Raw genomic sequence first — 27,326 nt, forward strand, 5'->3', positions numbered from 1 at the left:
TGGAAATACTCCGTAATTCGTACAGGGCATCAGCTAGCCGCTCGCACAGCCTCTTCCGCAAGGCGTTTTTGTCTTGGCGGAATGCCCGCATGTCGGAGGCTCCCGTAATTGTCACCTGTTGTATGTCACTTCATCGAATCGCAGTTTATTGTCAAATCTTAAATCAGTAGCGTCGATTTTTAATGTGCTTTTGCCCCCCTCCACAATCCAATAAAACCCCCTTCGCGTCATGGAACTTAGCGCGATACGGTGGCTATTGTCTGAGCCTCATCAGGATTGCATAGGCCACCCAATCATAGAGCGAGGGATACGAAGACGCAGACTAACACCGGTAGACACAGGGGCAATTTGTAATTAAGCTTATTTACTGGATAAGAAACACTAACTGGTCTCTAGAGGCAGAAAAAATTAGCCAGTATCTTACTCGGTATACTGTCTACTTAAAGAGCCTGAATTTACAAGACTTATTTTTATTTTTACTTCAACCAACTGTAGCCGTGGAGGGTCGACCTCACAATTGTCTTCTCCATTCTATCTTCTGATTCTCTACAACACCCTCCTTTGCACATCCATGATGTTCTTCCAGGGACACACCCAGGACCGACAAACTGAAGAATCGTGGCTTATGGGTTCTTGAATTGTGGCTTAGCGTGGCGAAGCACAATCAGGGCGCGGAAGAACCTCTCGTTCCGAATGGCCGGGGTCTGAATACCTTCAAACCAACAACCAACTCCTGCAGGGTTATCCTCTTCTCATCCTCCGCCTGCGCACCAATCATTGCTTTGTCATGGACCCTCCCGATGCAAGAGAGCAAATGTCTCGGCCATCTCTCGTCCACCTCCCGCTGGAAATCCTGCAAATCGTCCTCTCGGAGCTGCCCAACTGTGACCTCAAGAGCCTCCGCGCAACATGCATTCATCTCGGCCGCGTTGTTCAGCTGCGTTTCAGTCGCGTGTTTCTCTCCGCCAGTCCCCGTGACGTCAAGGTATTCAGGGCCGTTGCGGACCACGAGCAGTTTAGAAAGAACATTGTCGAGATCGTGTACGATGATGCACGCTTCGCTCATGAGTTGCACGGCACAGATAGAAGCTATAACATTTCTAACAGCGCCGCACGTCTTCACTACGAGAGACAAGAGTATCAAGACTTAGGCGATCCATCCTCATCAGGAATCCCGGCCTGGTACCGGCGCATCTATCGCTACAACTCTTTCACCATAGACCATTACGGGCGCGAGGATGTCAAGCGGCTGCACCACTACGAAGTGATCAAGCGGTACAAGACCCGGACCAATGTCAGAGAATCGTACCGGCTCTATCAAATGCTGCTCCGCGAGCAAGACCAGGTCATTGACACAAACAGCGACGAAGAGGCACTCCAGTACGGCCTCGAGCGCTTCCCAAATCTCAGAAGAGTCACTATCACGCCAGCCGTCCACGGTAGTCCTGTGCGGCCTCTGTACGAGACGCCCATGATCCGCTCGCTGCCACGTGGCTTCATCTATCCGCTGCCTCAAGGCTGGCCCGTCAATAAAGATCACGACAACACGGCCGAAGCGAAGCCGTGGGCGGGCAACGGAGAGGTCCATTGGCGAGGCTTCCATCTCGTGACACGAGTCGTCGCTCGATTTGGCCGTGAGCATCCCGCTGCGCGCCTGTGTGAGTTTGTCGTTGACACCAATGAACTCTTGACGGGCATCGACTGTCGTATCTTTGAAGAGGGCGATAGCGTCGTGTACAAGGATCTTGTCGACATCCTCAGCCGGCCCGGGTTCTCTCGCATTGACCTCGCCCTTTTCATCAACGGCCAGGATGCAACACGTTGGCAGACCTTTCGCAGTGGCCATCTTCGGAGAGCTCTCCAGGCGGTGCCAGGCCTCAAGAGTGTACGTTTGGCGACGAACCTCGGCAATGACAAAGACTTTAACCTGTGGGACATGGGCGACAATGACGTACACTTTATCCCGCTGCGCGACATCTTCCCCATCGATACCTGGTCCCATCTCCGCGACTTTGGTCTCTTTCGCGTCATCATAAAGCAAGGAGATCTGATTGACCTGCTCCTCGCGCTGTCTCCCACGCTTCAAACGGTGGAGCTGAGCTTCCTGGCCTTTCTTGACCAGGGCAGCCACGAAAGCTTGTTGGAGGACATGAGGAGCACCTTGGACTGGCGGGAACGATCGCCTGGGAAGAGGCCCAGGGTCATCATTCACGCTCGGGAACAAAACCAACTGCCCAATATGCACAACCGCGTCAGTCGTGAGGCTGAAGACTTTCTATACGGTGAGGGCGAGAACCCTTTTCGTGATTGCAATATCGAGCTGGGCACAGGCACCACGGTAGATGTATTTGATCCCTATTTTGAACGACCCCATGTGTCCTACACTCAGCTGACGGTGATGGGATACCGGGCAAAGGATGACTGGTGGATGAAGCACCACGAGGGCAAGCCAGAAACATGGTAAGCCAGAAACATGGTAGATGGGACGGTCGGCAGTCGCGTCATTGCTCTGAACCCATATTATCGGTATATATCCTTGAGCCAAAAGACCGATTGGAGGTCTTATAATCTGGCTTCAGCAGTACCATGTCCCCCCCTTTTCTTTTCCCTAACGCATCTCTACACCCCAATACACACATACACATTGGCCTGCAGTCCTGAGCAGTCCGTCTGCACAGCCGGATTCCACTCGTAAAAGTCGGCCAGCTCGATACCATTGCTTTTCGCAATCGCCCAGCACCTCTCGCGCAGGGTGGCTTTGACAAGTCTGTCAAGATCATGGCCGCTTGGAACCACAACGAGACCCTGTCGTTCACCAGCGAGAACAACATCATTAACACCGCCAACGTCAAAAATCTCGGGACGACATTCCCAGGCGCGCAGGAGGCCGTTGTCGAGTACGTCTCCAAGGATCTTTACCCTTCCACCTTCGACGGCAGCCAGCCCTAGGTCGACTTCTTCGCCGACGCCAAGCTGTCGCTAGCCGAGGCTGGCTTCATTTGCAACACGTATTACCTGCAAAAAGCATTCCGCCAACTCGATTCACTTTCGTACCGGTATAAATTCAGCAACCTCCCCCCCATCCACGGATACGACGTGTTCTACACGTTTTTCAGCGGACCAAATTCCATTGTTCCCACCGCAGTCGCTTTGATGCAGGAGGATGGAAATCAACAGAGGGCCAGTTATGCTTTGAAGTTGCGCATTGGTAGAGTAGACAGAGGATAGACACACAATAGTTCCTCGATTTCCCACCCGGTAGACTTCGATGTTGTAGATAAGAAGCAGTGAAATTCACTGTGAGAAGAAATTGACGAGGTGTACGCTTGAAGGGGGATCCTTGTCAAAACAGGGGCCTATAAGGTGGCAATTTTGCTCTTTTCTCCCCGAATTTTGATGTTGTCTGTTGAAAATGATATCATCACACATTCTCTCATATCCGATTGATGATATCTAGTCTGGCCTTGGGACCATTCTCTTCCAAGATCGTATTTTTTTGGCAGAATTGCGATGATGTTATCTCAGCTACCCTAAATGTCCTGTGGTATTGGTGTGGTTGTTTGACCCATGAGGTAAGTTCCCACTTTTACCAGAACACTCGTACCTCGTTCCGCCATGTATTGTGGGAGGATATTTTGATGAAATCAAAGCTCGTCGCCTGTTGAAGTAGTAGAGACTAGAAATAGATCCTAGTCCTGGACTCTGATAGTTATTGGATAACATGGCGTGGTCAAGAACAATATATCCTTAACAGCTGATTATCTGGACTCGATTTAGCACTGTTGCAAAGAGAGAGCAAGGAAAAATACGGCCCATAGAGTAATTGCGGCAAGAGACGGAGAAGATTGGGCGCTCGGATTACAAGAAGTTAGTATCCTGTTGTTCACTCTCGGGGAAATTGCACATTTGACATCACAGTCCAGCTAATGGAAGCGATGAAAGCCGGCAGAAGCGTCGGCCTGGGTTTCTTTTTCTTTTCTTTTTTTAAAAAAAAAAAAAAAAAGGAGTAATGCAATTCAGCTTTTGAGAAAGGTAGTAATCTCGTAACGGCGCGTACGTCACAAAAATGATCAAAGTTATTGTTTTTCTCAAGCATGTAAACAATAGAAAACACAATGGGAAACACGGCGTTCATCCGAGTCTCGGATCACGGTTCTTCTAATGAACCCTTAACAAAGCCGCCGTTCGGGGGTGGTTGGTGCAACCAGTCCGCAAAATTTATGAACTTACAGGGATCCGAGTTGGTCGTGGCGAACGGACATTATAAAAACCTCCGGGTTACCGAATTTAGAGTCAATCTGACTTTTCAGGCATTCAGGGGAGATCTCCACTAAGAAATAGCTCGACCCAACTCTTTAACCGGAACATTACCAGAAAGAACTTAGGCCTAAACCCAGTGCCCCTGATTCATTTTCCGACCAGGGATATGGCAAAGACAGGTGAGCTGAGAATTCAAGCACACATGCAAGTATGACTGGGCATAGTGACGGAAGTCGGAGTCGGAGAGTCTGAAGAACCCGTACCGGACAGTCATCTCGCATTTAAGTTTCCACCCGTCTCAACTTCAGGTACTCTATCAGTATAGGTCCATCCACCGAAGCCTGACCATACACAACTCGCAGTGTTCAAAGCTGCATGTGAGTGACTCGATCAAGTATTCAATCGGCGTTCTATAACTCGACATACTTCTTCTTGAAATGAGCGAATTAAAAAAGGTACAGTCACTTTCCTTGACTCTGCGTTTGAGCTGTGGAGCGAGTCTAACTTTGCACTAAGGTGGTCATCATCGGGGGTGGTCCGACTGGACTTGCGGCGGCATTACTTTTGAAGCAGAGGAATCACCTAAGACCTGTTGTCTATGAAGCTTGTCCCGAGCCAACCACAATCGGCGGCGCGATTGGAATCCAGCCGAACGGCATGCGAATCTTCAAGCTGTTGGGCGTGTACGATGAGCTTATTGCCAGAGGGTCACCCGGAACCAATGTAACCTTACATTCTGTTCGGGGCTCAGTCATGGGCCAGCTCGATTTTGTTTCTTGGAGCAAAAAGAAGACCGGGTGTTGCCAGTTGGAGATTCGGAGAGTCGATCTCATGGAAGTGCTTTGCGATGCGGCTCGAGAAGCAGACCTTGAGATTCACTATAACAAGACCCTTGTGGAAATCAAGGAACGAGACCGGGAAGTCATGGCGAACTTTTCGGACGGGACGACAGATACAGCCGATTTTCTCCTCGGTTGTGACGGCCTTCGGTCAGGCGTTCGAACATTGTATGTGGACCCTGAAACTGAACCCGAATACTCTGGGATATCAGACATCTATTCCCTTGTTCCGACATCTGACCACCCAACACCAACCGGACTTCCCAGAGCAACCCATGCAACTTTTACAACAGATGGATTCTTTGCACTCATGTGTTGCACAAAATCGAGGGATGTCAACTACTGGTTCTTTTCCTCTGAGTTTCCTGCCTCAACTTCAAGCACAAACCCAGACGGGACTGTCCACAATTTCAAGCCCGTCATGCGCAATGCTGCGAGTAAGGTCAAGGGGGAGTGGGGCAATGTGCTGACGGACTTCATCGACAAGAGCAAAGTTTTGAAATTTCACCCTATATGCACCCTTCCTCTCGGTGGAGTATGGCACAAGGGGCGATGTCTGCTATTGGGAGATGCAGCCCATGCAATGTCGCCTCACGCTGGCCAAGGCGTTTCTATGGCGCTCGAGGATGTTCTTTTTCTTTCTCGTCTACTGGGTGAACCTTCGCTTGAACTGAACGATGTTTTTACCAGATATGAGGGGAAGCGCAGACCAAGGGTTGATGAGATATACAAGACAGCAAAGAAAAATGGTGCAATGCGCAAAAAGACGGGTCCCTGGCGTCTCTGGTTTAACGAGCTTGTTATGGTGGCGTTTTTAACTGTCTACCGCATTTTAAACCTGCAGACTTTTGGTTTTGGACAAAAGACACTTGTGTATGATATTAGTGAGGAAAGTTTGTAGAGCACTTTGGCGGAGTTTACTCTTAGTTTTGTATTGTAGTCCGGACTAATAGTCCAATATTCGATGATGGGACCCGACGTTTGCACATACTGCGTTTTCGTTGCGTATGTTCCAGGGCCCACGTTTGGGTTCAAACTCTTTCTGGTCGACCTTTCGGAAGCCTATCTAACCTTTCCGCCTACAGCCATCCTAACTCTTGTAGTCTCGGATTTAAAGATACCATAGCAGAATCTCCCAAACGCCTATGTTATAGTTGCTGGATACTTTCCACCATGAGAAGTTGACCTTTTCACGGCGAAAACCGTCAGCCCTTATTATATTATGACTCAGGATGAGGGTATTATCTGTAGTGTCCAAGGCCATTGTCTATAGTTAACAAGGCTGAGGACAGTAGGGTTGAATGACAAGCATTAGACAAAAATGAATGTGCAACCACTTAGCTGTTTATCTTTGTATTTTCGGATAGCAGACATATTGCAAGACAAATGCGTCTGTTATAAGTAAATACTATATGGCTTTAATCGATCTGATGATATTGAGTAAAGCCAAAAATAAATCAAATAGTCTAACTAGGCTGGACTGTTAATGCAGCGTCATTTTCCTAAACCGATACCTCTATAGTTCTAATATGTGGCAAATCTACTCTTGCGTCGAATCTTCATCCCAGTTACAAAGAAAATGTATGGAAACGGCAGCATAGCAAGAGTGAGGAATGCAAGGAGAGATGAGCCCCATTGATAACCTAGTGACTCATACATCTGATTTCCAAAAAGGGGGAATGCAGCTATAGTCTTAAGTAAGCATTCTCTTCAGATGAACGTTGAATAACAGTGACAAGTATCTGATCGGGACAGTGAAGGAGTTTGAGATGCTCTAAAGAGTTTATTCTTTTTTGTCTTACCAGCAAAAATATTGCGCAAGAATGAGTTGGCGGCCAGAGCACTTGCAGCATACAACGGATACGCATCAACCTATTGAAGCTTGTTAGTGCTTTACTCCTCATTATGTTGCGCTGTTTTAAGCACTGTCACTCACCAAAAATGTAAAGATACCTGTGAACACAAGCACACTCCTACACAACCCGCTATGTCAGCTTTGAAGTGCCTGTGTTAATAGTGGGTATATAGGGTGGTTAAGCTATCATATATTGCAGTTAAATGCAACATCTCCCAAGTGCATCCTGGAGCATAATACCTGGATCTATCCCAAACAAGGAAGGTATCACATTCCAACCAATAGGTTGAATTGTGATAATTGAGTTGGTCCAGTATGGTGTGAAGCGCAATGAAAGGGCAGGAATAATGCTCACCCAATTCCAAAGAAGCCCGATCCAACAATTGGAACTATCCAATGAACCCATGGATATGTTGACCATGCGAAAATGAATAAGCCACACGGAACAAGAATTGAGCCGAGAATTGCGGGCGGGAGCCGGAATTCAGGCTCGCTTTTACCCTTCAGCCCAGTTTCACGTTCATGTTTGCGAATGAGATTGTCGCGGACCCTACGCCATATAGGGTCAGTTGCTACGCCAAGCAGCATGGATACCATAATTCCAAGGAACGATACGCCGTTTTGCCAAAGGTTGAACCCGTATATGTCGCCAAAGACTAGAGGAAATGCACCGAAGAAAAGATAGATGATGCCCAGCAAGAGGGCGGAAAATATGCACAGGTTGAGGCACATAGGCTCAAAGATGAGGAGCTGAAAGGGGCGCAGAAGCGAGAGACCGAGACCTCGGATAGGCGACTTCCTAACTTTTTCCATAGGGGCAACCCATCGGCTATCTCCTGTTTCCTTTCGCATCATTTGGGCTTTATTTCTCAGCAATATCGGGTCTAATTTGAAGTCAGCAGATTACAGACATTGAGAAATATCCACGGTGAGAGTTACGGTATGTCTCGGGAACCAAAAAGACGATGGCTATCCAAACCGCAAACGACCAGATGATCAGAACGTAGTATGTCCACCTCCAACCAACATTGTAGTTGATAAAGCCTCCGAGCAATGGTCCCAAACTAGGACCGATGAATGGTGCCACAGAAAACAACGCCATAGGAGCTTGTAGCTCATTCTTGGAGAACAGGTCTCCAACTGTCCCACCAGATACAGCTAGAAATGCACTGCCTGCGAAGCCGCCGAAAAAACGAAAGATAATAATAGTGGCGATATTCTTGGCGACGGCTTGGGGTATGAGCAAGACGACGTACATTGTCCATGAAACCAGGTAAATGGGCCTTCGGCCATAGAACTCGCTGAGTGGGCTAAGAAACATCGGGCCAAAACTGACGCCTAATACGAAAGTCGATAGGCCCAGAACAGAAACGATCCTTGAGTTGTGGAAATCTTTCTGCATCCCACTGTACGTTGATGTGTAAATGGAGCTGGCGCAGGTACTATCAAGAGATATCAGTTCAAGGTCAAGTTGGTATTTGTGAAGTTTCACAGATATATAAGCTCACAGGCATAGGCTGACATGCGAAACAATAGCCACAATCAACCATTTTTTTGTTTTGTTAAAACTTCTTGGACACAGCGGGTCATCGTCACCACCATCCCAATCGACGTCGAAGGGGTCCTTTTCGTCTTGAGCGAGGTGATTTGCTTCCGCATCACGAGCTGGTTCATGTGAGGCAGTATACAATGTGCGGTTCTCCTCATTCGGCGGTGGATTATTGTCGAGAGTTGTACCATTGCCGCCGGGATCGATCCGCACAGAATTTGGCGCGTTATCGCTCTCTTCCTTTTGCGTCATGTCTGTTGCCGGATCTGTCATTCAAAATTCATATCAACTTTTGGTTGGTGGAGCAGCGGTCATGACAGAATCGGGCCATGCCAGGGGGCCGCGACTAGAATCGCTTTATAGCAAAGACGGGTTATTAAAAGACCGCATCGGGCGAAGAGGACTCGGCTCGGTGATATCTGAGTGACGTGCCAAGAGACTTCAAGGGCTAATATGGTTACAGTTAGCGCCAACTTCTGGATGATTTCCTTATTAGGAAATCCACCGAGTTGCCGGTGGTTGAGAAGCGAGGCATCGACAGCTTATCGGGATAATTCTTGGGGAGGAATAGCCACGACTCTCTCTGGTTACTCCGCAACTCTCAATAATGACAAATAGGAATAGCTCCGAGGTAAGGAGTGAAGCAGCATAATGCCGAACTTGGCATGTGTCCCGGCAATGGAACAACTCCACCCCCGTCAAACGGACCCATGTTCATGCACTTTCACAAGCCGTAAAGGCAGCTTCTCATGGCATACATATATATATATATATGGCCTTAATACACGCTGAATTTAAGTGCCTCCTCAGATCAACATTGACGAGCTCTATTCTCTCTCGATAAAATCCAAACTCTCCATTTCCAACACCAAAAATACAGGCGTTCTGACTCATCATGACTCTAACTGGAGTTTTTGTTGACGTGGTTGGTCTTTCCTATAAGACTGGTGGTGTCATTGGGAAAACGACTGTTCATTCGGAATTTTCGTATAACCCCGGCGAAGAGGTGACATTCTCTATTGGCAATGTTGTACTGGGCTCCTGTGTGGGAAAGTCCTTGGTCACTGTCTCTGACTTGGTCTCCGTTGACATCCCAACCTTTGACCCCCGCCTGGTTAATCGAGCTCGATTACTCTTCAGCCTGACGCCGGGTCAAGGGTTCGAACAAGGCATCAAAATTGACCAGAAGGTAAGAAGCCCTCATAATGCTCATGACCTAGCATCCTTGCAATTAACCGCCCCCCCCCCCCCCCCCCCCCCCCCCATTGCCGAAACCCTTCTGGGCTAACTCAATCTCCTCATATAGGTCGAGGAAACCATCGGCAAATACGCGCAGGAGATCAATTTGGACTCCGAGGACCTGTCGTCGCTTGATGGTCCCCTGGGAAAGATCTGTAACGAGCTCGGTCTCCGCCCAAAATCGGTGCCTCATGCCCGGAACCATCTGCGCCGGGAAACAGCCGGGTTTAAGGTTCTGCGAGATCTTCAGATCCCTTCTCCCAATGGCGGATACATCCTCGCCGATGTATATCTCCCATTACAACCCAGGAAGAAGTTTCCAGTCCTTCTTAGCTGTACGCTCTACGGACGACGAGTTCCCTGGAGTGGTCCAGATATTGAGGATGAGCAGGATATCATGAGGTTTGAGAGGGCGGAAGATCACTGGCACTCGACTCCTGAAGGAGTTGAGGTCGACTTGCATGATGCAGGCCCCTGGTTGGGCTTTTTCCCGACACAAAGAGGCTTCGAGAACATTGCCACTTTTAACACCTTTAGCTATGTACCCCACGGCTACGCTATGGTCAAGATCGACCCCAAGGGTGTCTCCCAGACACCCGGTACAAGATGGGCTCCTGGAGACCTGCCTGATGACTTCTTGGCGGCGGTGGAGTGGTCAGTCAAGCAGCCGTGGAGCAATGGCAATGCCGGCCTAGTCGGAAGCTCTTACGGAGCAAATACCCAGTGGGCAGTAGCAGGAGCTAAGCCAAAGGGTTTAAAATGCTTTGTGCCCTATGCAAGTAAGTTCTGTTGCTTGGAAGTCCCTCTATATGCATGCGGCAAGGGTTATTAACCAGAATGTTGACAGCCGACATCGACTCGTACCGCGAGGCCGCAAATATTGGCGGCATTCCATCAATCCGGTATCTGAAGAATTGGTTCGCGCGAGTTCGCGAGGTGTCACCTAAGTGGAAGGATTCCATGGACGTGGAAGCTCTGATGGAGGCCAACGAGACGTACAGCAAATTCTGGGAGATGCTCGACAGCAGTACAGAAGCGTCGATCGACATCCCATGCTTCCTGGCAGCATCTCAGATCTTCATGATCCATGGAAGGGGTGCTTTTGAAGCGTGGATGGCCCGACGTCCTGAGAACACGCATCTCCAGCTGGTTGATTCCAACTACTATTCGTGGCCGAGCCGGGAATCTTCCACCAAGATTATGCAGTTTCTGGACCGTTATCTCAAAGGAGAAGAGACCCTGGCGCCTGAACGGGTTGGTATCCAGATGAGGCTTGGCAATCGAGACTGGTATTGGCGCACTGAGCAAAGTTGGCCGGTTCCCGGAACAAAATACACGAACTGGCATCTTACTCCTGATGGTGGCTTGTCGTCTACACCCCTGGAAAAGGGAACGCCAGAGACTCGACTCGCATACTCAGCGAGGGCGCCTTCGGTAGGCAGATCCGGTGTGAGCTTCCACTCTCCTGCGTTCACGGAAGACGTTGATCTCGCGGGACATTTCGTTGCAGTGTTGAGTGTCTCTTCAACCGCAGCCGATGCTGACGTTACTGCCCTTCTCTGGGCTGTTGATGAGACAGGGACTGTTGTCAGCTACGGAGCTTCCAGCGATGACCCCGAGCCGGTTGCGAAAGGTTTCTTGCGTGTCAGCCATCGCCATACAGATCCAGAGCTATCACTTCCCTGGAGGCCTTGGCACACCCACCTGAAGGAGCATCTTGGACCACTCCGTGGAGCGGAAGATGTTGTGGAAATCGCCATCGAGATTCTGCCAGCAGCTGCCAGAGTCCGCAAGGGTTGGAAGTTGCGACTGGACGTTTGCCCTTCTGAAGATCAGCCCAACATCCCTGGCTACAAATCCCCTGGTATGCGACTCTGGTATGGCGAAACTCATGGCGAAGAAGACCAGAACGCAATTCATATTGGAGGTGGGCGGACGAACTACATCCTGTGCCCCGTGGTACCAGAGCGTAATAATTATCCTAACTACATTGTTTAGTTTAATTCTTATGTAGCTTGTTTGTTTTCGGGCAGTAACTATCTCTACTTGTGCCTACATATTGAACCTTTTTGGCAGCTCAAATTTGCTGAAACAAGAACAAACTGAGTACATTGACGATATAAAGTTATCTAAATCCTCTCATCAAGCCTTGGAAGCCTATGTAGAAACCGAGTATGGATCGTCCAAACTGTACTGTCAGTAAGTCCCCTTATATACTACGTTCGTCCAACCTCCACATTGACAGTGATTGCTTCTGGAGGTGGTCGTCGTCTCTTGTCAAGCAATCGTAGCATCTCTTCAACCATCCACCCAATCGGTACCTTTCAGCTCTAGTAGAACAGTTCAATGGCATCAAAGATCTGGCAAGAGGTTAGCGGGAGAAGGAAACTTGTTAGCAGGTTAATACATAGGAATACTTACTACGTTGGGGCTCAGGTAAGCGGTACCGCTACTTCCCGAGATGACATTTATTGTGACCGTGTTCGTACCACTGACTAGATTCCCGCTTGGGATACTGCAGTCGTAAACATCTCCCCAGCCCCTGTAAGCACCCCTCGTGACGCCCCGGCTGTCAATTGTCGCGGGCGCCGCCGGGGCAGAGCAAGTGTAGCCGTTCACAGTGGCCTGTGGCCTCCCACCGGCAAATGACAGCGTGGTAGCGATTCTCAGAGTAGCAGTCGAGCTGATGGCGGAGGAGAGAGAGAAAGAGATCTTCTGACCGTTATTGACGTCCTTGAACATAGCCATGGGCCAGCTCGAAGCGGAAGTTGAGGCTACCGTGCCGGGGCTCCAACTTGACATGCGGCTATCGGACGGATGCATTCGCAGCTGATTGGCGGCGTTTAGGAAGCCGGTCGGCTGGCCATCGTAGTCACCCATCTTGAAAATCGTCGTGTGGCTGCTTGTGAGGATCGTGTTGCTTGCGGCAATATTTGCTGTTGCCGTGGCGCCTGCAGATACAGTAACGGTCGATGTAGCAGCCAGGAACTCATCTTGGTACAGCTTCATCGTATAGGTGCCCGCCACGAGCGCTGGACTGGTGAATGCGCCTGACGAAGAGGCGTATGCCCAACCTTGATAGTTGGTGTTGTACCAGTGGACCACGATGGGAAAGCTGGACGACACGCCCGATGCCGTGCCCTTGACGTACCCGCGACCAGAAGCGCCAACGTAGCCAGTCAAGCCGAGATTGTCAAAGAAAGACACGTCAAAGCCCGATGCAGAGGGAATGCCGCTGCGGCTAAAACTAAACACGTATGGGCCGTGGAAACCCTGACGATTGCTCTCGGTCTGCACATGGCCCGAGTTCATATAGTACGTGACGCTATGGTAGCTGCCCCCCCAGTTGAGGTTTATATCTCTGAAGAAGGGTCCGCCACTGCTCTTCTCGGTAGCTTTCTGGTTGGGACGCACCCAGCAAGCGTGGATGGAAGCATCCGAGTTGGTAGCACAATAGGCACTGTCGTCAATGAATCTCTCCGACGAGTAGAACTTGCTGCGCGTCTGCGAGCTGACGGTGTAGACGTCGGAAGCCTCAATTGCGGTGCCGCCACTGGTGTCGGAGACGGTGGCGTAGGGATACGCAGTTGTCAGGCCTGTTAGGCGGAAAATGAAGCGCAATTCGCCAACAGTGGGCTCGGAGACGGTATATGTGCCCATGTAGATGCTGTTGCTAGCATCCTCAAAGACCATGTAATGTGTCAGATCAAACGAGTCATTGTCGGCGACGCACTTGACGATCACGTAGTCCCCTGGAGTGGTCCATCAGCACGGCCTTGGCACGAGACTAGTCAATTCAGAAGACGCTCACCGGAGGTAGAATATGAAACGGTTGCAGAACCCAGGCCAGATGCAATGTGGCTATAGGTGCTCGAGTACTGGTACTCAGTCCCGTAGAACTTCATCGACGTGATGTCGCAGGTCGAACGACTAATGGCGACAACAAACCCATAGCTGCTCTCCGTGTTAATGGTGTAGGCTGAAGTGGTCGTGGTGACAGTTATGCCGAGGACTGAGACAGTCCACGCCAAGAGGAAGGTGAAAATAACGGACAACATCATCTTGATTGTTCTGCTATAGAACCGACAGTGTGGCTGGAGTCTACGGATGCCCCATCTGACAATCGCAGTGGCATCGTGGCGAGTTATATTTATTTTATCCCCGCCACTTCCGAATTTCCACTCATATGCAATGCAGGTATATTCGTCCAGTATTAACCCAGGATGCCGAACTGTAGATATTCAAAATGCAACATTGTGACCAAGGTCACTTAATTAGTGCGGAAAACAATTGTTCCAGCAAGCACTAGCACTTGTCGATCAATGGATGTAGATGGGGACGCGTCCCAATCCTACTCCCGTTACGTAGCGTCGAATGTTTGAGCTCGGCACTCACTGACCCGATGATGAAATTGTCCCAATGAGGCACACAATGGCAAACGAAATTCAGAAGGATATTTTGCCTATTTGTGGATTTGTGCAGGTAGTGTCGCGTTCGGCCTTCGGGGAGATACAGAATTCATGACTACGGAACATGTCCTTCCGCGCGAGCCAATGTGGTGATGGCGCCTCAAAGATCGGTCGAATTAGGACTCCACCAATTATACGTGGGAAATATTTGCAGGGCTGAATTCACAAAAAGTTAGGAGAGATGTTCTCTTTACGGTTTGGCAGGACTGGGTATAGCGACTGCTGACTGGATCGAGTGTTCAACTTATTAGAGTTAGAAATCGAGAAGTAGAGCCCGGATGTAAAAAATGAGTACGATCAAGTAGGTTATCACAAATTAGAGTTGCACGGATCGCTGTAATGGAGATAAATTGTCTTCTCGCCGTAATAATTCATTCGCTATTCCCGGCAGTTGGCTTCCGTCCCCAGACGAAAAACACTGGAATGTAAAGGTGGATCTTTGGATTCGTCAGGTCCTTCTTAACCTTGGCAATGAAGACCTGGATTTCCTCTTCAGTCCAACCCAGAATGCGAGCGAAGAGTGCCGGTGTATATGACTCGACCGCTTGCACCTGCTGAATTCCCTGGAATCTGCCAAGCTCCTTGAGCTTTGGATCTTTAGCCCAAGCACCAACAGGAACCTACTTAGTCAGTAAATAAACGATAGACATATCTCCACTCCAGAGGCGTCTAATGGGAAGCTTCACTCACCTTGTAGATTAGCTGCTGAACATCAATAAACCCGATACTCTCTAACTTCTCTTTCCACATAAACACACCATCCATGGGCTTACCAAACTTCGCTGTTCCTTCGACTAAATGTTTCAGCCACAGCTGGGCATTCACTGCATCCTTAGCGGTATCGTCATCAGAAAGAAACCCGGGGTTAGTCGCCTGGAATTCAATATATCCGCCAGGCGCCAGGTGTTTGAACGCTCGATGGAATAGCTGGTCGTCATTGCTTATGCATCCTTCCAATTCCCGACCGTGGATGAAATCAAACGGCTTTTCGTAGAGCCACTCTGCCTCAAAATCTTCAACTTCAAAGGTACAATTCGGTGGAGTCCTATAAAAAGGTGATCAGAGACGAGTACATAAAGTTGAAAGAAGTTCAAAGCGCGATATATCACGCACCATTTGGGTTGGATGGGGCTTAGATCAGTCCCAATGACTTGCGCCGATGGATATTGGCTAGAGTTCTGAGTGTTAGATGTAACCCTAAGGACACTGATGTTGTGAGAGGCCTCACTCTGCAAAGTCCATTGCCCAGATCCCAGTACCAGTGCCTAGATCAAGCACTCGCTGGGGCTTGTCCTGGATAGGAGCAAAGAAGAGCTTGCCTCCGAGAGCCAGACAATACAGGTGGTGTACTAGATCCATGCGATCTTGTTCTTCCTCATCGTTCGGCTATTGTGATGAAATTAGATATCTTTCTCATTTCAGCAAGGGTTTGATGAAGAATTACAAGTAGATAGGAGCCTTCGCGAAATGCATGATAACGTCGCCCATTCTAAAGAATCGTCAGTTTCATGAAGCAACCGACTGTTCTCTGGAACTAACTTCATATCTAAAACAAGTAAAGACATCAGCTTAATAAAACTCATCAAAGATCTATAACAATCTGGGGCTAGCTTACTTGTAATTCATTACACTGGAAGCTAGGGTTGTTTGGTAACTAGCCGAGCCATAGCTGGACATACCTTTAGGCACGATTTTCCTGAATGAGTAATAGCAAGACTTACGAGCTTCCAAGGGCGGAATCGTCGTCTAGGGGATTTTCCTAGAAAGAGCAGTGTGAGTTCATACCTCAGCAAGAAAATACACCGCATTGCTTGAAGTGGTTACTCACGTCCGCTTGCAATGGGTTCTCAGCTAGCGATCCCAGCAATTGTGCCGGAGGATCCGTTTCCGTTTCTGGACACATGATTGCTGGAAATACTCGGTGAGAGCATCTCAAAACCACAAGTTGGAAATAGGAATGGGAGGCTAAGCTGGCGCGAACCCCTCTTTTAACCTGGCTCTTGTCTCCCCGATCACCTCATATCCACCACGCGTTATCAGACCATGGGGGTTCTAGACATGTGTCACATCCTCATATGGTTCGCCGCAGCTGCACAATCAATCATATTTGATCTAGTAAAGCGAGGTATTTTTCTCTAGCCAATAGGGTTAAAAGCCGCTCGGAGGTCTATCCCTGATCAGAGAAGCAACCAACAGCCCTCAACACGTCTCGAATTCTAACCCTTGCTAGCCAGGCGGTGTGGACAGTACTGGTGATTCAAAGAATGCTGGAGATGCGGATCCTCCTAAGATGCCATAATTGTGACCTTCGTTGGGTCTCGGCAAGTCTTTCCTGTGTCATTTCTTAAATGTTGAGATGAGAAGACGCGTAAGCTTCTTGGCCTCATCAAAACATAGACCTGACCCGTCTGTACTAAATACCCCGCATCGCGCTCATTCTCAAACGCGCCGATTTATTACTGTACCCCTGCAAACAATGCCAACCCTGCCAACTCTAGATTACACACGTATGGAGTACTTATTTATTGATCTTATCAGAAGCCACGCTGGGTACAAGTCGGAGAAGAAAATTAAATATTGGCTGATACAGTATTCAAGCAGTAGAGTGACTTTGAGTAGCTAGTCTACGCAAGCTAACTGTCAATAATACGAGTCAGCAAGCTATCTGGGAATAATAAGCTTCGAGCCTAGCTTATTTAATAATCACTCAGTACATGAATAGTATGGACTATGCCAGGTACGACGCCAGTACAGCAAATGCAGAAAGTGTCAAAACAATAGCAGGGTACGGCTTGTGACCGGAGTGAGCGTTGCTGGTTTCCGGTAGTGTTGATACTGAGCCAGTAGGGACTGTGGTCGTTGATTCAGAGCCAGGACCAACCACAACTGTCTCGCCCGACCCATTGGGGACTGTAATTGTTGACCCAGATCCAGGATCCACTATCACTGTCTCGCTCGACCCATTGGGGGCCGTAGTCTTCGACCCAGATCCCTGATAAACAGTATCTGTGAGACTCGTGGCTGTAGAGAGGATAGAAGATGTGATGGTTTGAGCAACACATCCCCCAGGTGGGCAAGTTGATGAGCTTGATGTAGTAGGAGAACCAGGACTCGGAGAGCTGGTAGTAGGGGAGCTAGGCGCTGAAGAGCTTGGAATAGTAGAGCCGGGTGTCGGAGAGCTTGGAGTAGAAGAGCTTGGCGTTGGAGTGTTGGGGGTGGCAGGTAACTTTACGATCACAACTCCCGGATCGGACTTCTTGAAAAGATCATAGTATTGGATGTTGTTGACGAAGTCTCCACAGCTTCCAGTGTCTGGCGCGTCCGGATAGCAGAACTTTTCGCAATTCGACTCTGGGGCATCTGTGACAGAGACTTGGGTTATGTTTTCCGTGCCGCACCAGCACCACTCTCCTATGGCGGCGTAGTTGCTCTCGTAATAATCACACGAATTGAGACAGCTATTCTGATCGGCCGCGAGAGGATACCCGAAGGTGAATTCTTTGCGACTGAGTTGAACGCAGCCAACGTGCTCCCAGCCCTGGATTGGATCTGGTGAAGGGACACCGTTGTCGGCCTCAGCGGATAGCACAATGAGTGCGGCGAGGAGAATGGATCGAGCCATGACAGTGAAGTTTTTCAAGTGAATGAAGATTGAAGTTATGTTGCCTGCAAAGATGGATGTCAACGAATGATTTAATGATAGGTTTGGTTCAATTGGCGGAAGCCCCTGATATATGTGCGCTCCGCCTTACGATAAGTTCAAATTAATTTCAAAATCAATACTGTGACTCGGTTACCCTGGGCATGGCCTACAAAGAAGGCAGACCGCAGGTTGGAGACATGTTGGACAAAGTTGTGGCGCATTCCTCGCGAAGGCGAGGAATGCATAATCCGTCAGCAGCCAATTGCTGAGAGGCAGTGCCAGGCTTCTGGGAAGAGGCTCCGCTGTGCGCAGCGGTGCCAGCGCAAGCCGCCGACCTGCTAAACTAACATGGCTTAGGAGGTAGCGCGATCAAGTGAAGAAGCCGAAGCCGTGTCGGTTACGGCTGCTGCTTGCACAGGGATGCAAGCGTAGCCTCAAGTCGCCCAAGCTGACATCGAGCACGGCACGTCGACCTCCAGTAACAGCCCGAGCTGGCCGCGAATGAACGATGCCAGCAAGATGCAAATACGCCGGCCTCAGAGGTGGTCCCCTGAGCGAAGAATAGGCAGGTTATTACCGCAGTCAAGTCAGAGCAGTGCGCTGTAACCCTCCGACAGGGGAAGGGAGTTGGTGGTGCCATCCTCCTCTTTCTTCTTCCTTTCCCTTTCCGGGAGTGCCAAGATTTAAGGGTTGAACTCAATGATCATAGTGAATTCTCCGGACGTTTTAGGCGGTCCTTAATTCTTAAATGAGAGTTTACTCAATGCCAAGGTCTAAGCTTACTGTTAAAATCCGTCGCGCGCGCCTCTTGATGAGCTCGCGATTTTAATAGCCTTTCGACTATCACACGCAACAGCATTTAGAGTTAATCTGCAAGAGGAGAGCACTACTACTTTAAGTTTAGGTTTCATTTATGCATACAAGGTGTAGGGTAATGCAATTGGGAATAGACGTGGCGTACTGGGCACTGTTGTTATAGACCGATTGGATTTTTTAAGAGGCTGTGAGAGAAATGATCAAGTGAATCTTGTCCAAGATTGCTTAAATAACCCTCAATGTGTTTTCCGTTTTCGGTTTGACTTTCGAACAAAAAATTGACATTGAACTTTCTCAACTGGTAAACATTTTTACACAACGACGCTTGAACTTGCCAAGTCTCATCACCTAACTCACATCTACATTTATTTACTGCGTGTTGTATTTCTCACCCATTACCCCCGATGCTGTGTCCCTCGGACTCAGTCCAGGTGTGAGGTAGATGTCACATCAGACGACTCTACTGACCAGCTCATTTTACAAATGTAGGTGTCAACAACACTGTTGAGATAAATCAATGTGCATTCCTTTGGTGATTGAAAGCATTCAAAAATGTTTTCAACTAAAGGTGTGACGGTAGCCAACAGGGTGTCTGTCTCCAGCAGCCTCAAGGGGCTATTTTGATTAAATTTGCTACTTATTCCACTGGTCTTCACCAACAATTTAAAAGGAGTTTGCGATCCATTATAATCTGACACGCTGTATTGAGAGTTTCCACGCGAACACTAAGTTTCCACACATCTTTACTAGGCTGGCTGAGCCTCTTCCCTCTAGCTCTTCTTTCTCTGTGGGGTAATGTGTACAAATTGCATCCACGCTCAGCTGTGACGCAAGTGGCTTTGTACATGAGGTGTCACGCGCACATCATCAGTACCACGAAAGAGCCTTGGCATTTTACGGCTGACCACGAGCCCGGACGACGAGCAGCTAATTCTAGCAAAAGTTCGCAAGGCAGCGGACGAACTGGGAAGCGATACCAATAAGGGAGATGCATGCAGCCATGTTAAATACAGTTTGGTTCAGCTGACATATGTCCTGGCACTTAAGTAACTATCTGCAGCCTGCAACGTGTTTATCGCCCAAGCCGGTCTCATTTCCTCTCCACTACACAAGAAGGTCTCACGCCACTGCATCTTGCAACTCGCGCAGAAGAGTGTAACCTTGTCGGCAAACTCGTGCGTTCGCTGCGTAAAGCATCACCCCGAAAGTCACCCGCAGAGCCAAAGACCCTTCCCCCGAACCGCGTTGGTCACAGACGCCAAATCGATGGCATTAACACGACAGATGAAAATGGACTCAGTCCGCTTGATTACGCTGTTAGAAGCGGCAGACCCGAGACTGTGGTGTTTCTCCTCCCACAGGGCGGGGCCAGATTTCTCCTCAATCTGCGGGACGAATACCATCGTAGTCACTTTGCCCTCTTAGTGCAGCACGGCTTTACCTCGCTGGCCAAGGGAATTTGTATGCGAGGCGAAAAGCGCACTTGGGCAAGGGGATTGGCATGCTTTTGGGGATAGATCCAAAGCAGGGTTGTGGTACGCCAACCGGCCGGCGGGGGAGTCACAATCGGAGGGAAGGGTCATTCCCACAATTCAACGTCGAAAGTATCCCGAAATCTTCCATCACAGACGAAGTCTAGAGCGATATTCCTAACCTCAGTGTCGTGGAGTTGCTGGTGGAGGATTTCCACGTTGACGTGAACGAGAGGATATGGGTCTCAGAGTGCAGCATGCAACAAATAGCGAGTAATGTAGGAGCAGCTTATTGTAGCGATGCTGTTCTTGACACATTTCAGAATAGGGAAGAAAGTAGTAGTCCTTTAACTAGAAAGTGCATGGAAAAAAGGTTGACATTAAATACACAAAATTCAAAGGCTAGACTGCAACACCTGACGGAGGAGGAGGCGGCGCCAGCCCAACAAGTCACGACGAGCATAACGCAGGCCTCCCATAGTCTCTTCCGCAATGACCTGCGCGAGACATCGATGTCAGGGTCATTCACGCCAAGTTCGTCGTGCATTTTGACGGTGCGCGTAGCTGTATCCGCCAGTGAACAGCCCTGAAGGTGCATGGAGAGGTAAGCGCCTTCATCTGGGGTGTCACAGACACTGTCCCCAAGACTGACTTCTCGGGAATATGCATGCGATGCTCCAATCACTCAGCTGAGACTCGGGATTGACAGGCTCATGATCAGCCCGTCACTACATCCAGCTTAAAGAGGTGACTACAAATGCCTCGGGTCGCGCGGATCGGTCCAAGATCAACCCCAATCTCATCTCCAAGGCAGCACAGAACATCACTCACCTGTAACAGCCCGACCACGAGTACTATGATGTCTCATGCTGGATAGCTTCTCCTTTAAGGCTATTTGCTAGGGTACCATCCCCTTGCGCGGAGTCCAGCGGCAGTTGGCCTGGCGAAATATACAGATAGTCGGCCCAGAAGACGCACTAACGTGAGATGTCTTTTGATACACCGGTACTATGCTATGATCATATTTTTACATTATCTTCATTAAGAGGCATGAGAGAACGTGATTTAGTCTAAACAATCTCCTCATCAACCCCAATTTACGCTAAGCCAGACGGAAGGACTCGAGAAAGCTTAGATTCAATTCAGCCTTTTCAATCTCATAGCAAACATCTCGGGCCAGCTTCCTGACTTCTCCTCAAGAGAAGTACATACGAAGGGGTCTAAAGGGCAGCAGTCTAGTTCTTAGAATAACTCGTAGTAGACCCACGGCTTGTTGTCCCCGCATCTTCCTCGTCGATCTCGGTCCACGCGCCCGCAATCCGTGCCGAATGCCGAATATGACAAGGATGCGGGCCACAAGATAGCGAGTGTAAGCTATCAAGTGGACATGGTTAACTACCACATGTCAGACAAAACATCCCAATTAGGCAGGCGATTTTGGCCACGTCCGGGACTTAATGGACACCCTAAAATGCCTCAGACAATGGGGGGAGGAGAAGGTACAGAAGATGTATTTCAGATATGATGAAATAGCTTTCGAGTGGATTTAATTTGCAATTTTTTAACTAATCATAATTTTTGGGTTATTTTTCTTTGTTGGCTTCAACCTCTCTTTTCAACCATGTCAGCGCTTTTCCGGTAGTCACATATCTAACAACATAGCACCAAGCCCCTCATCCTCGACTCATAAATTTAACTGGCTTCGTTAGGCACCTTTGCTTGTTTTGAGAGTTCCGCAACAAGCCCCATCGTCCAACGGTTTCCATGCCAAGTGATTCCATCCTGATTCTGCAGTACCCGTTTCGAACCTCGGCTGTCCTACACAAGCGATACCATGCAGACATCCTTGCCACCATTGGACGCGGCGTGGGATCCGACCCTGCAGACTGAGGACGGCGAGGAATACTGCTGGACGCCGTTGCAGCTTGCCTCGAGAGGCGGAGAAATAGACAAGATAAGGGAAATCCTTGCCGCCAACCCAGCCGCCGTCAACGAACCCCCGTGCGGATACTACGGCCAGACGGCCATCCAAGCTGCATGCATGCATGGTCACGAACAGGCCGTCCAGATGTTGGTCGACGCCGGAGCCGATATCCACTTCTGCAACGGGAACAACTTCAAGAGGAATGCTTTGCAAATCGCCTGCGGACATGGGAACGAGAAGGTCGTCGACATTCTGCTGAGTGCGGGGGCCAAGATAAACGAAGTATCCTCAACTCCCGCAACTCGGAGACCTGGGTCAACAAATTCATTAGTTTCAGTCACGCGGTACAACGGAAGAACAGCACTGCAGGCAGCAGCAGAGCGAGGACATGTGCATCTGGTTAGACGACTGTTGCAGCTGAGCGCAGATGTAAATGCTCCTCCGTCACCATCAGCAGGCCTCACGGCATTACAGGCTGCTGCCGGCGGCGGCTACACGGAAATACTGAAGCTTCTCCTTGAACACGGGGCTGACATCAATGGGGCCGCAGCAAAGTACAAGGGCTACACTGCTCTCCAGGGAGCATGTTTACGAGGTCATATCGAAGTGGTCGGCCTTCTCCTTGACAAAGGTGCCGACGTTCACGCATTGGGAGGCGAGTACGGAGATGGAATGGCTCTACATGCTGCAGCTGAGAGGGGTCACGTAGATGTCATCGAGAGATTATTGGCAGCTGGTGCTGATGTAAATGCTTGCAGTTTTAGGAGAGTAAGAGGACAGACTGCGCTTCAGAGCGCCGCGGTCGGAGGCCACGATAAAGCAGTGCAAGTTCTAAGAGAACAGGGGGCTGTAGGAAGGACTGGGAGAGGAAGCTTTCTATTTTCTTAAATATCATGCTTTGAATAAGGACCGCGTTAATGCGCTCACTATATTCCTCTTATGTCAGATTATCTTAATTTTCTGTTGAATAGACCCTTCGAAAAAGGCCACCTCGACTTCCCGTGAAACCCCAATCCGCTCAAACGCTTCCTTGATTCTGTGATGGTTTGAGAAACTGCGGTTGCGAGTTTCTCCCAACCGACTCTCAAAGAAGGGTGCTCCCAGTCATAACTTGCCATCATCAATAGGCAGAAGAATTCTTTACCAACTGCATCCATCGCATCGTCAATGGTGTCAATTTGGAAGTCCTGTACGCGATGGCCGTGCCGAAATACATGGCAAGAAGCCTCCTCCCATTCTTGTCTTGCGCGACAGGTGCATGTCCGCGGATGGAATTGCGCAGTAATCAATTGGCCGGTGGCGATCAAATATCCGGACTTGACCTCTCCGAACGGATACGTTTTCGACTTTGGGTGGCATCGTACTCTGAGAATGGTGATGCGAGACTCCGCACCTTCTGGGGTGGCACGATATGTAATGGGCCCGATAGTCGAAGCCCATGAGAAAGAGGGTGCTCGGTACTCCGATGGCCTTGTGCTCATCTGCCTGAGCTTTGCTTCCCATAGAATGTTTTCCAGAAGGCAACCGCTCTACATCCCTGTCAGGTATTCACCCAATACCCAATTCTTGGTCTGCTGAGCGGCCGCAGATAACGCGGGGAGCACGTCCCGTACAACAGTCAGATGCTTGGCGGAGTATTGCTCAACAAGTCTGTGCCAGAGTTTATTGGCGTCTCGTATTTTGTCGTTGTTGACATTCGAAGCCATGGGTGGCGAAACTGTCTTGGATATTATCGAGAGAACCCGCTGAAAGACCTTCCTTCGCGAGCGATGTGCGGTCAGAGTTTGCGATTGCTGGTCATTTGCCGATGTAGGGGGCGCCAAGATACTGCTCAGAGATCGCTTATACAGATTTTGGGGTGGAATAGGGGCCCAGACTCCATGACTCCATTCTCAAAACAAATTTCGTTGCATTCGAAGATGATTCCCGCGCTTGTGAAATATAAGATACCTTTTCCCAGAACTCGCTCTTGAAAACACCAGCCCCTGCTGAAAATTGGATATAAAGAGTCAATGAAGCTATGCTTGACGTAATCGTATTTAAGGAAAGCAGTGGTACTTATCGCAACTTTAGGTGGGAAGGGAGTGTAGAGAAGTTATTGATTCCTAGCTAATGAGATGCCTAACAGATGGTCTTATATAGGTCATTATTGAATAGTAGAGAGAGGGCTGGTTTTATAGGAACAGACTGGTATTACTAGGAAAGATAGGAAATAGGCCGATCTGATAGGAAAGTGAGCGACTTGATAGAAATGAGGCCATATAGATATAAAAAGAAAGTCTAGAGGCCAAAGCTACAGAGGTCAAAGCGGTATAAGTTAAAATGACAGAGGCCAAATCGGATAGATGTCTAACCTGTTAACCTAGTCCAAGGCGAAGGTGTAGTCTAGTTGCGATAGTCCGTAAGGAGATCGGCCTGGCCGTCGAAATGTAGCAGCCAGCTGCTGATATAGTACTGTAACTAGCCTCATAACACACCGTTCTGGCCAGCAATTCGGGCTGCTATTCTCCCTTTACCAGGCATCCTTTCCCTTCTTCTCTTGCGTCTTTCCAACCAGTTGAGCAAAGATTCTCCAGCCCTTTCCTGCAACATGGTCAAATGAGGACTTGTTGATTTCGTAAGGATCGAAATGTAAATATCTGTAATGAGAGAGAATTTTTCCAACTGAATTTCTAGAAATGTATGAGGTTTGTCGTCAATTTTAAACATATAGCGTTCTCCCTGGCACTGGGTGTCTAATTCCTTAAGGTGACTGAAATCCTGAGTGACGGACAGCCTGTGCATGATTTCTAGGCTGAATTGGTCGGGAAAGGCAAAAACCCGGCTTCGGAAATCCGAACACTGCCACACAGGTATGTGACCTATGTGTGAGACTATTGCCGTATAATCGAGGACGAAGAGAAAGACTCCGCGGAACGGGATCTCAATTTGAATCATTCTCTGGTCTTCTGCGGAGTGTCCAGGCGTTAGGTTCCTGTTGGTATTCCCGCCTGCTTGTTGGACCTCGGATAGGTGTTGGGTATTCGTTGCCCATGGGGCGATTTGATGCCCGGGATGTTGGCAAAGAGAAACAAATTGAGCCCCGATCGGTTGAGGTGGGTAAGTCCCGATTATTCTGTGGATTTGGTTCGGAATGGGAGCAATTGCGATGGATATTGGCAATTTTCGAAGTCTGGAATATTGCCGGGAGGGTCGTCGGATAACCAGCTCCTTCCATTCCGCCTGGCTCAAGAATTCTTCGGAGACCAGAGCCGGCCTGCACCACTTTGGACGCAGATACTCTCCGTCCTGCAGTCCATCACCGATCTGAATTGTATCGCATGCGCTTGTGCAAATCAGCGGTATCGCCATAAAGGAGCAGGAGTCGTCTTCCTGCCGATACCACCCTCTCTCTGAGCGTGGCCCGCAACCCAAAATCATGTATACGAGTTGCTTATGTGTTAGGTCGGCCCGCACAGGGGCTTTCATCTGTAATCCCCTTTGGCTCATGGAAAAAGAAGCTGATCTGAACCCCTTGAGTGCGCAAGCGACAATGGTTCGACAGTTCCTAAAACATAGCGGGTGCGGTGCAAGAATAGAATCCGTCCCCCAGCGCCAATCGTCGCAGGATTCTTGATATCCCCAACCGAGCAAAGAGCTATCGTCATTGACTCTCATAATCTCTTCCTGCAACCTTTGAAAGGCTTTGGGACCTTCTCCATAGAGCATAGGCATGCTGATATCGAAAAGGCCGAGGAGACTGTACGCAAGATCTTCTATCCGTGTTGTTTCCCTTTCGGCTGCCCAAGACATTCGTTCCGCGATACCTGCCCCTGATAGTCTGTCGTATGCGCCTTCAAGTCCACCCGACGGGCAGACATAATAGGACTTGATACCCGTGACTTTCTCGATCAAGCCTTGAAGACGCGACTTGGTAGAAATTTGTTTCCAACATTTATCGTAAAACTCGACTTCAGATGGAGCAAGTAGCTCCTGAAGCGTCCAGCCTCTTTTGAACCAGCGGCAGCCTTGAAAAGCCGATCCTTCATCAGCAGGATCTTCGTCTGCAGCGACGTCTGCAAGGTGAGCAAAGCAGATGGTTGCATGCTCGTACCATTTGAACATGGAGTTGATTGCCTCTTGTAATTCAGCGCTACTAGACTTGTCGATGCAACAAGTGTCAACCCAGGCATGGCTGAGTCCATGTTCCAAGGCTAATCGACAGGTGTTTTCTATCTTCAACCATCCGGCCTTCGTGGTCATGTTGGTGCCGGTATCAACAGATCTCATCTCTTTGAATGATATTTCATCATTGGCCCAGGTGTGTGAAAGAATCGCGTACGGTGGGACTTTTTCTTCGTCATCGATACGGTCAAGTCGCATGGACTTCGCGTCGAGTAGCCACATGATCACGATAGTAGTCGAACTTTGTTAGGCGGGATAATCACTAGAATGCGCTCGGAGGGTTCCGTGAAATTCTTTGTGCATTTGGACTGTTCAAACCTGGTAAGGACTTTTTGCACTCCTTGAACTGCTATCTATGGCGGACATAAATAAGTACTGACTGATGCCCGATGGCGTCATTGGGCTATGCCATGGTTCTCGGGCTGAGTGCCGAGCAAGGGACAACGCAAAATACGATGGTAAGGCACTCTCCCTTGAGTGTGCCAAGGCAGAAAGTGAGATGCTCCCCACCTCATCACAGCCACTCGTAGAAGATGTCGAGTGTGAATATGCCGAGCGGTGGGGTCTAGCACAATAATCGCGCATGCAGTGGAAAGAGCAAAGAAAACTGATTATGCACACAGCTAGGTTGGGCACAGCCTCACGAGCCAGAGCGCTCGGTCGGTTAGATGTGGCGAAGTGCAGGCATATGCAAAATGACATGGCGGGTCACTGGCCAAGCAAAAAGTCGTTGACTCAACAAATGAAAAAAGGTACCTTCAATTTGTATGTAAGCCCTGCCTAAAATTAAGTAGTCGTGTTTAGCTAAATAACTCCTTTACTCACAACCACATATTCTTCCGGCCTAGTGACGTTGTTGCAAAGGATATAAGGGGGTATGCAGCCTCGCAGGAGACGTTGGTCTTTTTGCAACAGACGTAAAGGTCAATAACAATAGGATATTCACGGTATATAACACAATATAAGAGGGAAGTTCACCAGGTACTGGAAAGAATGGAGCATATTCCTCTACACCACTATTCAACCTGCTAGTCTCACAAACTTACAAGTCTATCTCCCAAAGCACCACGTATAACCACATCTCACCCACGCAGAA

At 49.1% G+C, this 27,326-nt stretch overlaps 9 protein-coding genes across 9 annotated transcripts; 4 read left to right on the forward strand and 5 right to left on the reverse strand.

Annotated features, from left to right (window-relative positions):
- Positions 1 to 814: 814 nt before the first annotated feature.
- On the forward strand, positions 815 to 2,464 carry BGZ61DRAFT_356257 (uncharacterized protein; the record flags this gene model as incomplete). Its single annotated transcript, XM_046240781.1, has 1 exon — positions 815 to 2,464. The coding sequence occupies one exon, from the start codon at positions 815 to 817 to the stop codon at positions 2,462 to 2,464; it is 1,650 nt and encodes a 549-aa protein (XP_046102177.1).
- Positions 2,465 to 3,450: 986 nt separating this feature from the next.
- Positions 3,451 to 3,931, reverse strand: BGZ61DRAFT_454818 (uncharacterized protein; the record flags this gene model as incomplete). The annotated part of the gene is made up of 1 exon (XM_046246282.1): positions 3,451 to 3,931. A coding segment is annotated over exon 1 (193 nt), but the record flags the coding sequence as incomplete, so codon positions are not given.
- A 469-nt stretch (positions 3,932 to 4,400) lies between these two features.
- On the forward strand, positions 4,401 to 6,000 carry BGZ61DRAFT_423376 (FAD binding domain protein; the record flags this gene model as incomplete). Its single annotated transcript, XM_046243562.1, has 2 exons — positions 4,401 to 4,715; positions 4,777 to 6,000. Exons 1-2 carry the CDS (start codon positions 4,698 to 4,700, stop codon positions 5,998 to 6,000), a joined length of 1,242 nt encoding a protein of 413 aa, XP_046102179.1. The 5' UTR covers positions 4,401 to 4,697.
- Positions 6,001 to 6,623: 623 nt separating this feature from the next.
- Positions 6,624 to 8,776, reverse strand: BGZ61DRAFT_495272 (major facilitator superfamily domain-containing protein; the record flags this gene model as incomplete). Its single annotated transcript, XM_046250853.1, has 6 exons — positions 6,624 to 6,784; positions 6,902 to 6,971; positions 7,036 to 7,072; positions 7,310 to 7,838; positions 7,894 to 8,396; positions 8,463 to 8,776. 6 exons carry the CDS (start codon positions 8,774 to 8,776, stop codon positions 6,624 to 6,626), a joined length of 1,614 nt encoding a protein of 537 aa, XP_046102180.1.
- A 622-nt stretch (positions 8,777 to 9,398) lies between these two features.
- Positions 9,399 to 11,740, forward strand: BGZ61DRAFT_495273 (Alpha/Beta hydrolase protein; the record flags this gene model as incomplete). The annotated part of the gene is made up of 3 exons (XM_046250854.1): positions 9,399 to 9,692; positions 9,810 to 10,521; positions 10,590 to 11,740. The coding sequence occupies 3 exons, from the start codon at positions 9,399 to 9,401 to the stop codon at positions 11,738 to 11,740; spliced, it is 2,157 nt and encodes a 718-aa protein (XP_046102181.1).
- A 402-nt stretch (positions 11,741 to 12,142) lies between these two features.
- Positions 12,143 to 13,803, reverse strand: BGZ61DRAFT_495274 (Rhamnogalacturonase B, N-terminal-domain-containing protein; the record flags this gene model as incomplete). The annotated part of the gene is made up of 2 exons (XM_046250855.1): positions 12,143 to 13,494; positions 13,554 to 13,803. 2 exons carry the CDS (start codon positions 13,801 to 13,803, stop codon positions 12,143 to 12,145), a joined length of 1,602 nt encoding a protein of 533 aa, XP_046102182.1.
- Positions 13,804 to 14,542: 739 nt separating this feature from the next.
- On the reverse strand, positions 14,543 to 16,157 carry BGZ61DRAFT_454822 (S-adenosyl-L-methionine-dependent methyltransferase). Its single transcript, XM_046246283.1, has 9 exons — positions 16,040 to 16,157; positions 15,933 to 15,970; positions 15,827 to 15,880; positions 15,751 to 15,757; positions 15,656 to 15,700; positions 15,440 to 15,597; positions 15,325 to 15,381; positions 14,902 to 15,256; positions 14,543 to 14,831 (listed from the first exon to the last, which is right to left on the reverse strand). Exons 1-9 carry the CDS (start codon positions 16,112 to 16,114, stop codon positions 14,583 to 14,585), a joined length of 1,038 nt encoding a protein of 345 aa, XP_046102183.1. The 5' UTR covers positions 16,115 to 16,157; the 3' UTR covers positions 14,543 to 14,582.
- Positions 16,158 to 21,732: 5,575 nt separating this feature from the next.
- On the forward strand, positions 21,733 to 22,961 carry BGZ61DRAFT_454823 (ankyrin repeat protein). Its single transcript, XM_046246284.1, has one exon. It carries the CDS (start codon positions 21,977 to 21,979, stop codon positions 22,952 to 22,954), a length of 978 nt encoding a protein of 325 aa, XP_046102184.1. The 5' UTR covers positions 21,733 to 21,976; the 3' UTR covers positions 22,955 to 22,961.
- Positions 22,962 to 24,172: 1,211 nt separating this feature from the next.
- On the reverse strand, positions 24,173 to 26,549 carry BGZ61DRAFT_454824 (heterokaryon incompatibility protein-domain-containing protein). Its single transcript, XM_046246285.1, has one exon. It carries the CDS (start codon positions 26,450 to 26,452, stop codon positions 24,533 to 24,535), a length of 1,920 nt encoding a protein of 639 aa, XP_046102185.1. The 5' UTR covers positions 26,453 to 26,549; the 3' UTR covers positions 24,173 to 24,532.
- Positions 26,550 to 27,326: the final 777 nt, after the last annotated feature.

Source organism: Ilyonectria robusta (genome assembly GCF_021365365.1).
Source record: "Ilyonectria robusta strain PMI_751 chromosome Unknown BGZ61scaffold_14, whole genome shotgun sequence".
In the NCBI taxonomy this organism is placed as follows: domain Eukaryota; kingdom Fungi; phylum Ascomycota; class Sordariomycetes; order Hypocreales; family Nectriaceae; genus Ilyonectria; species Ilyonectria robusta.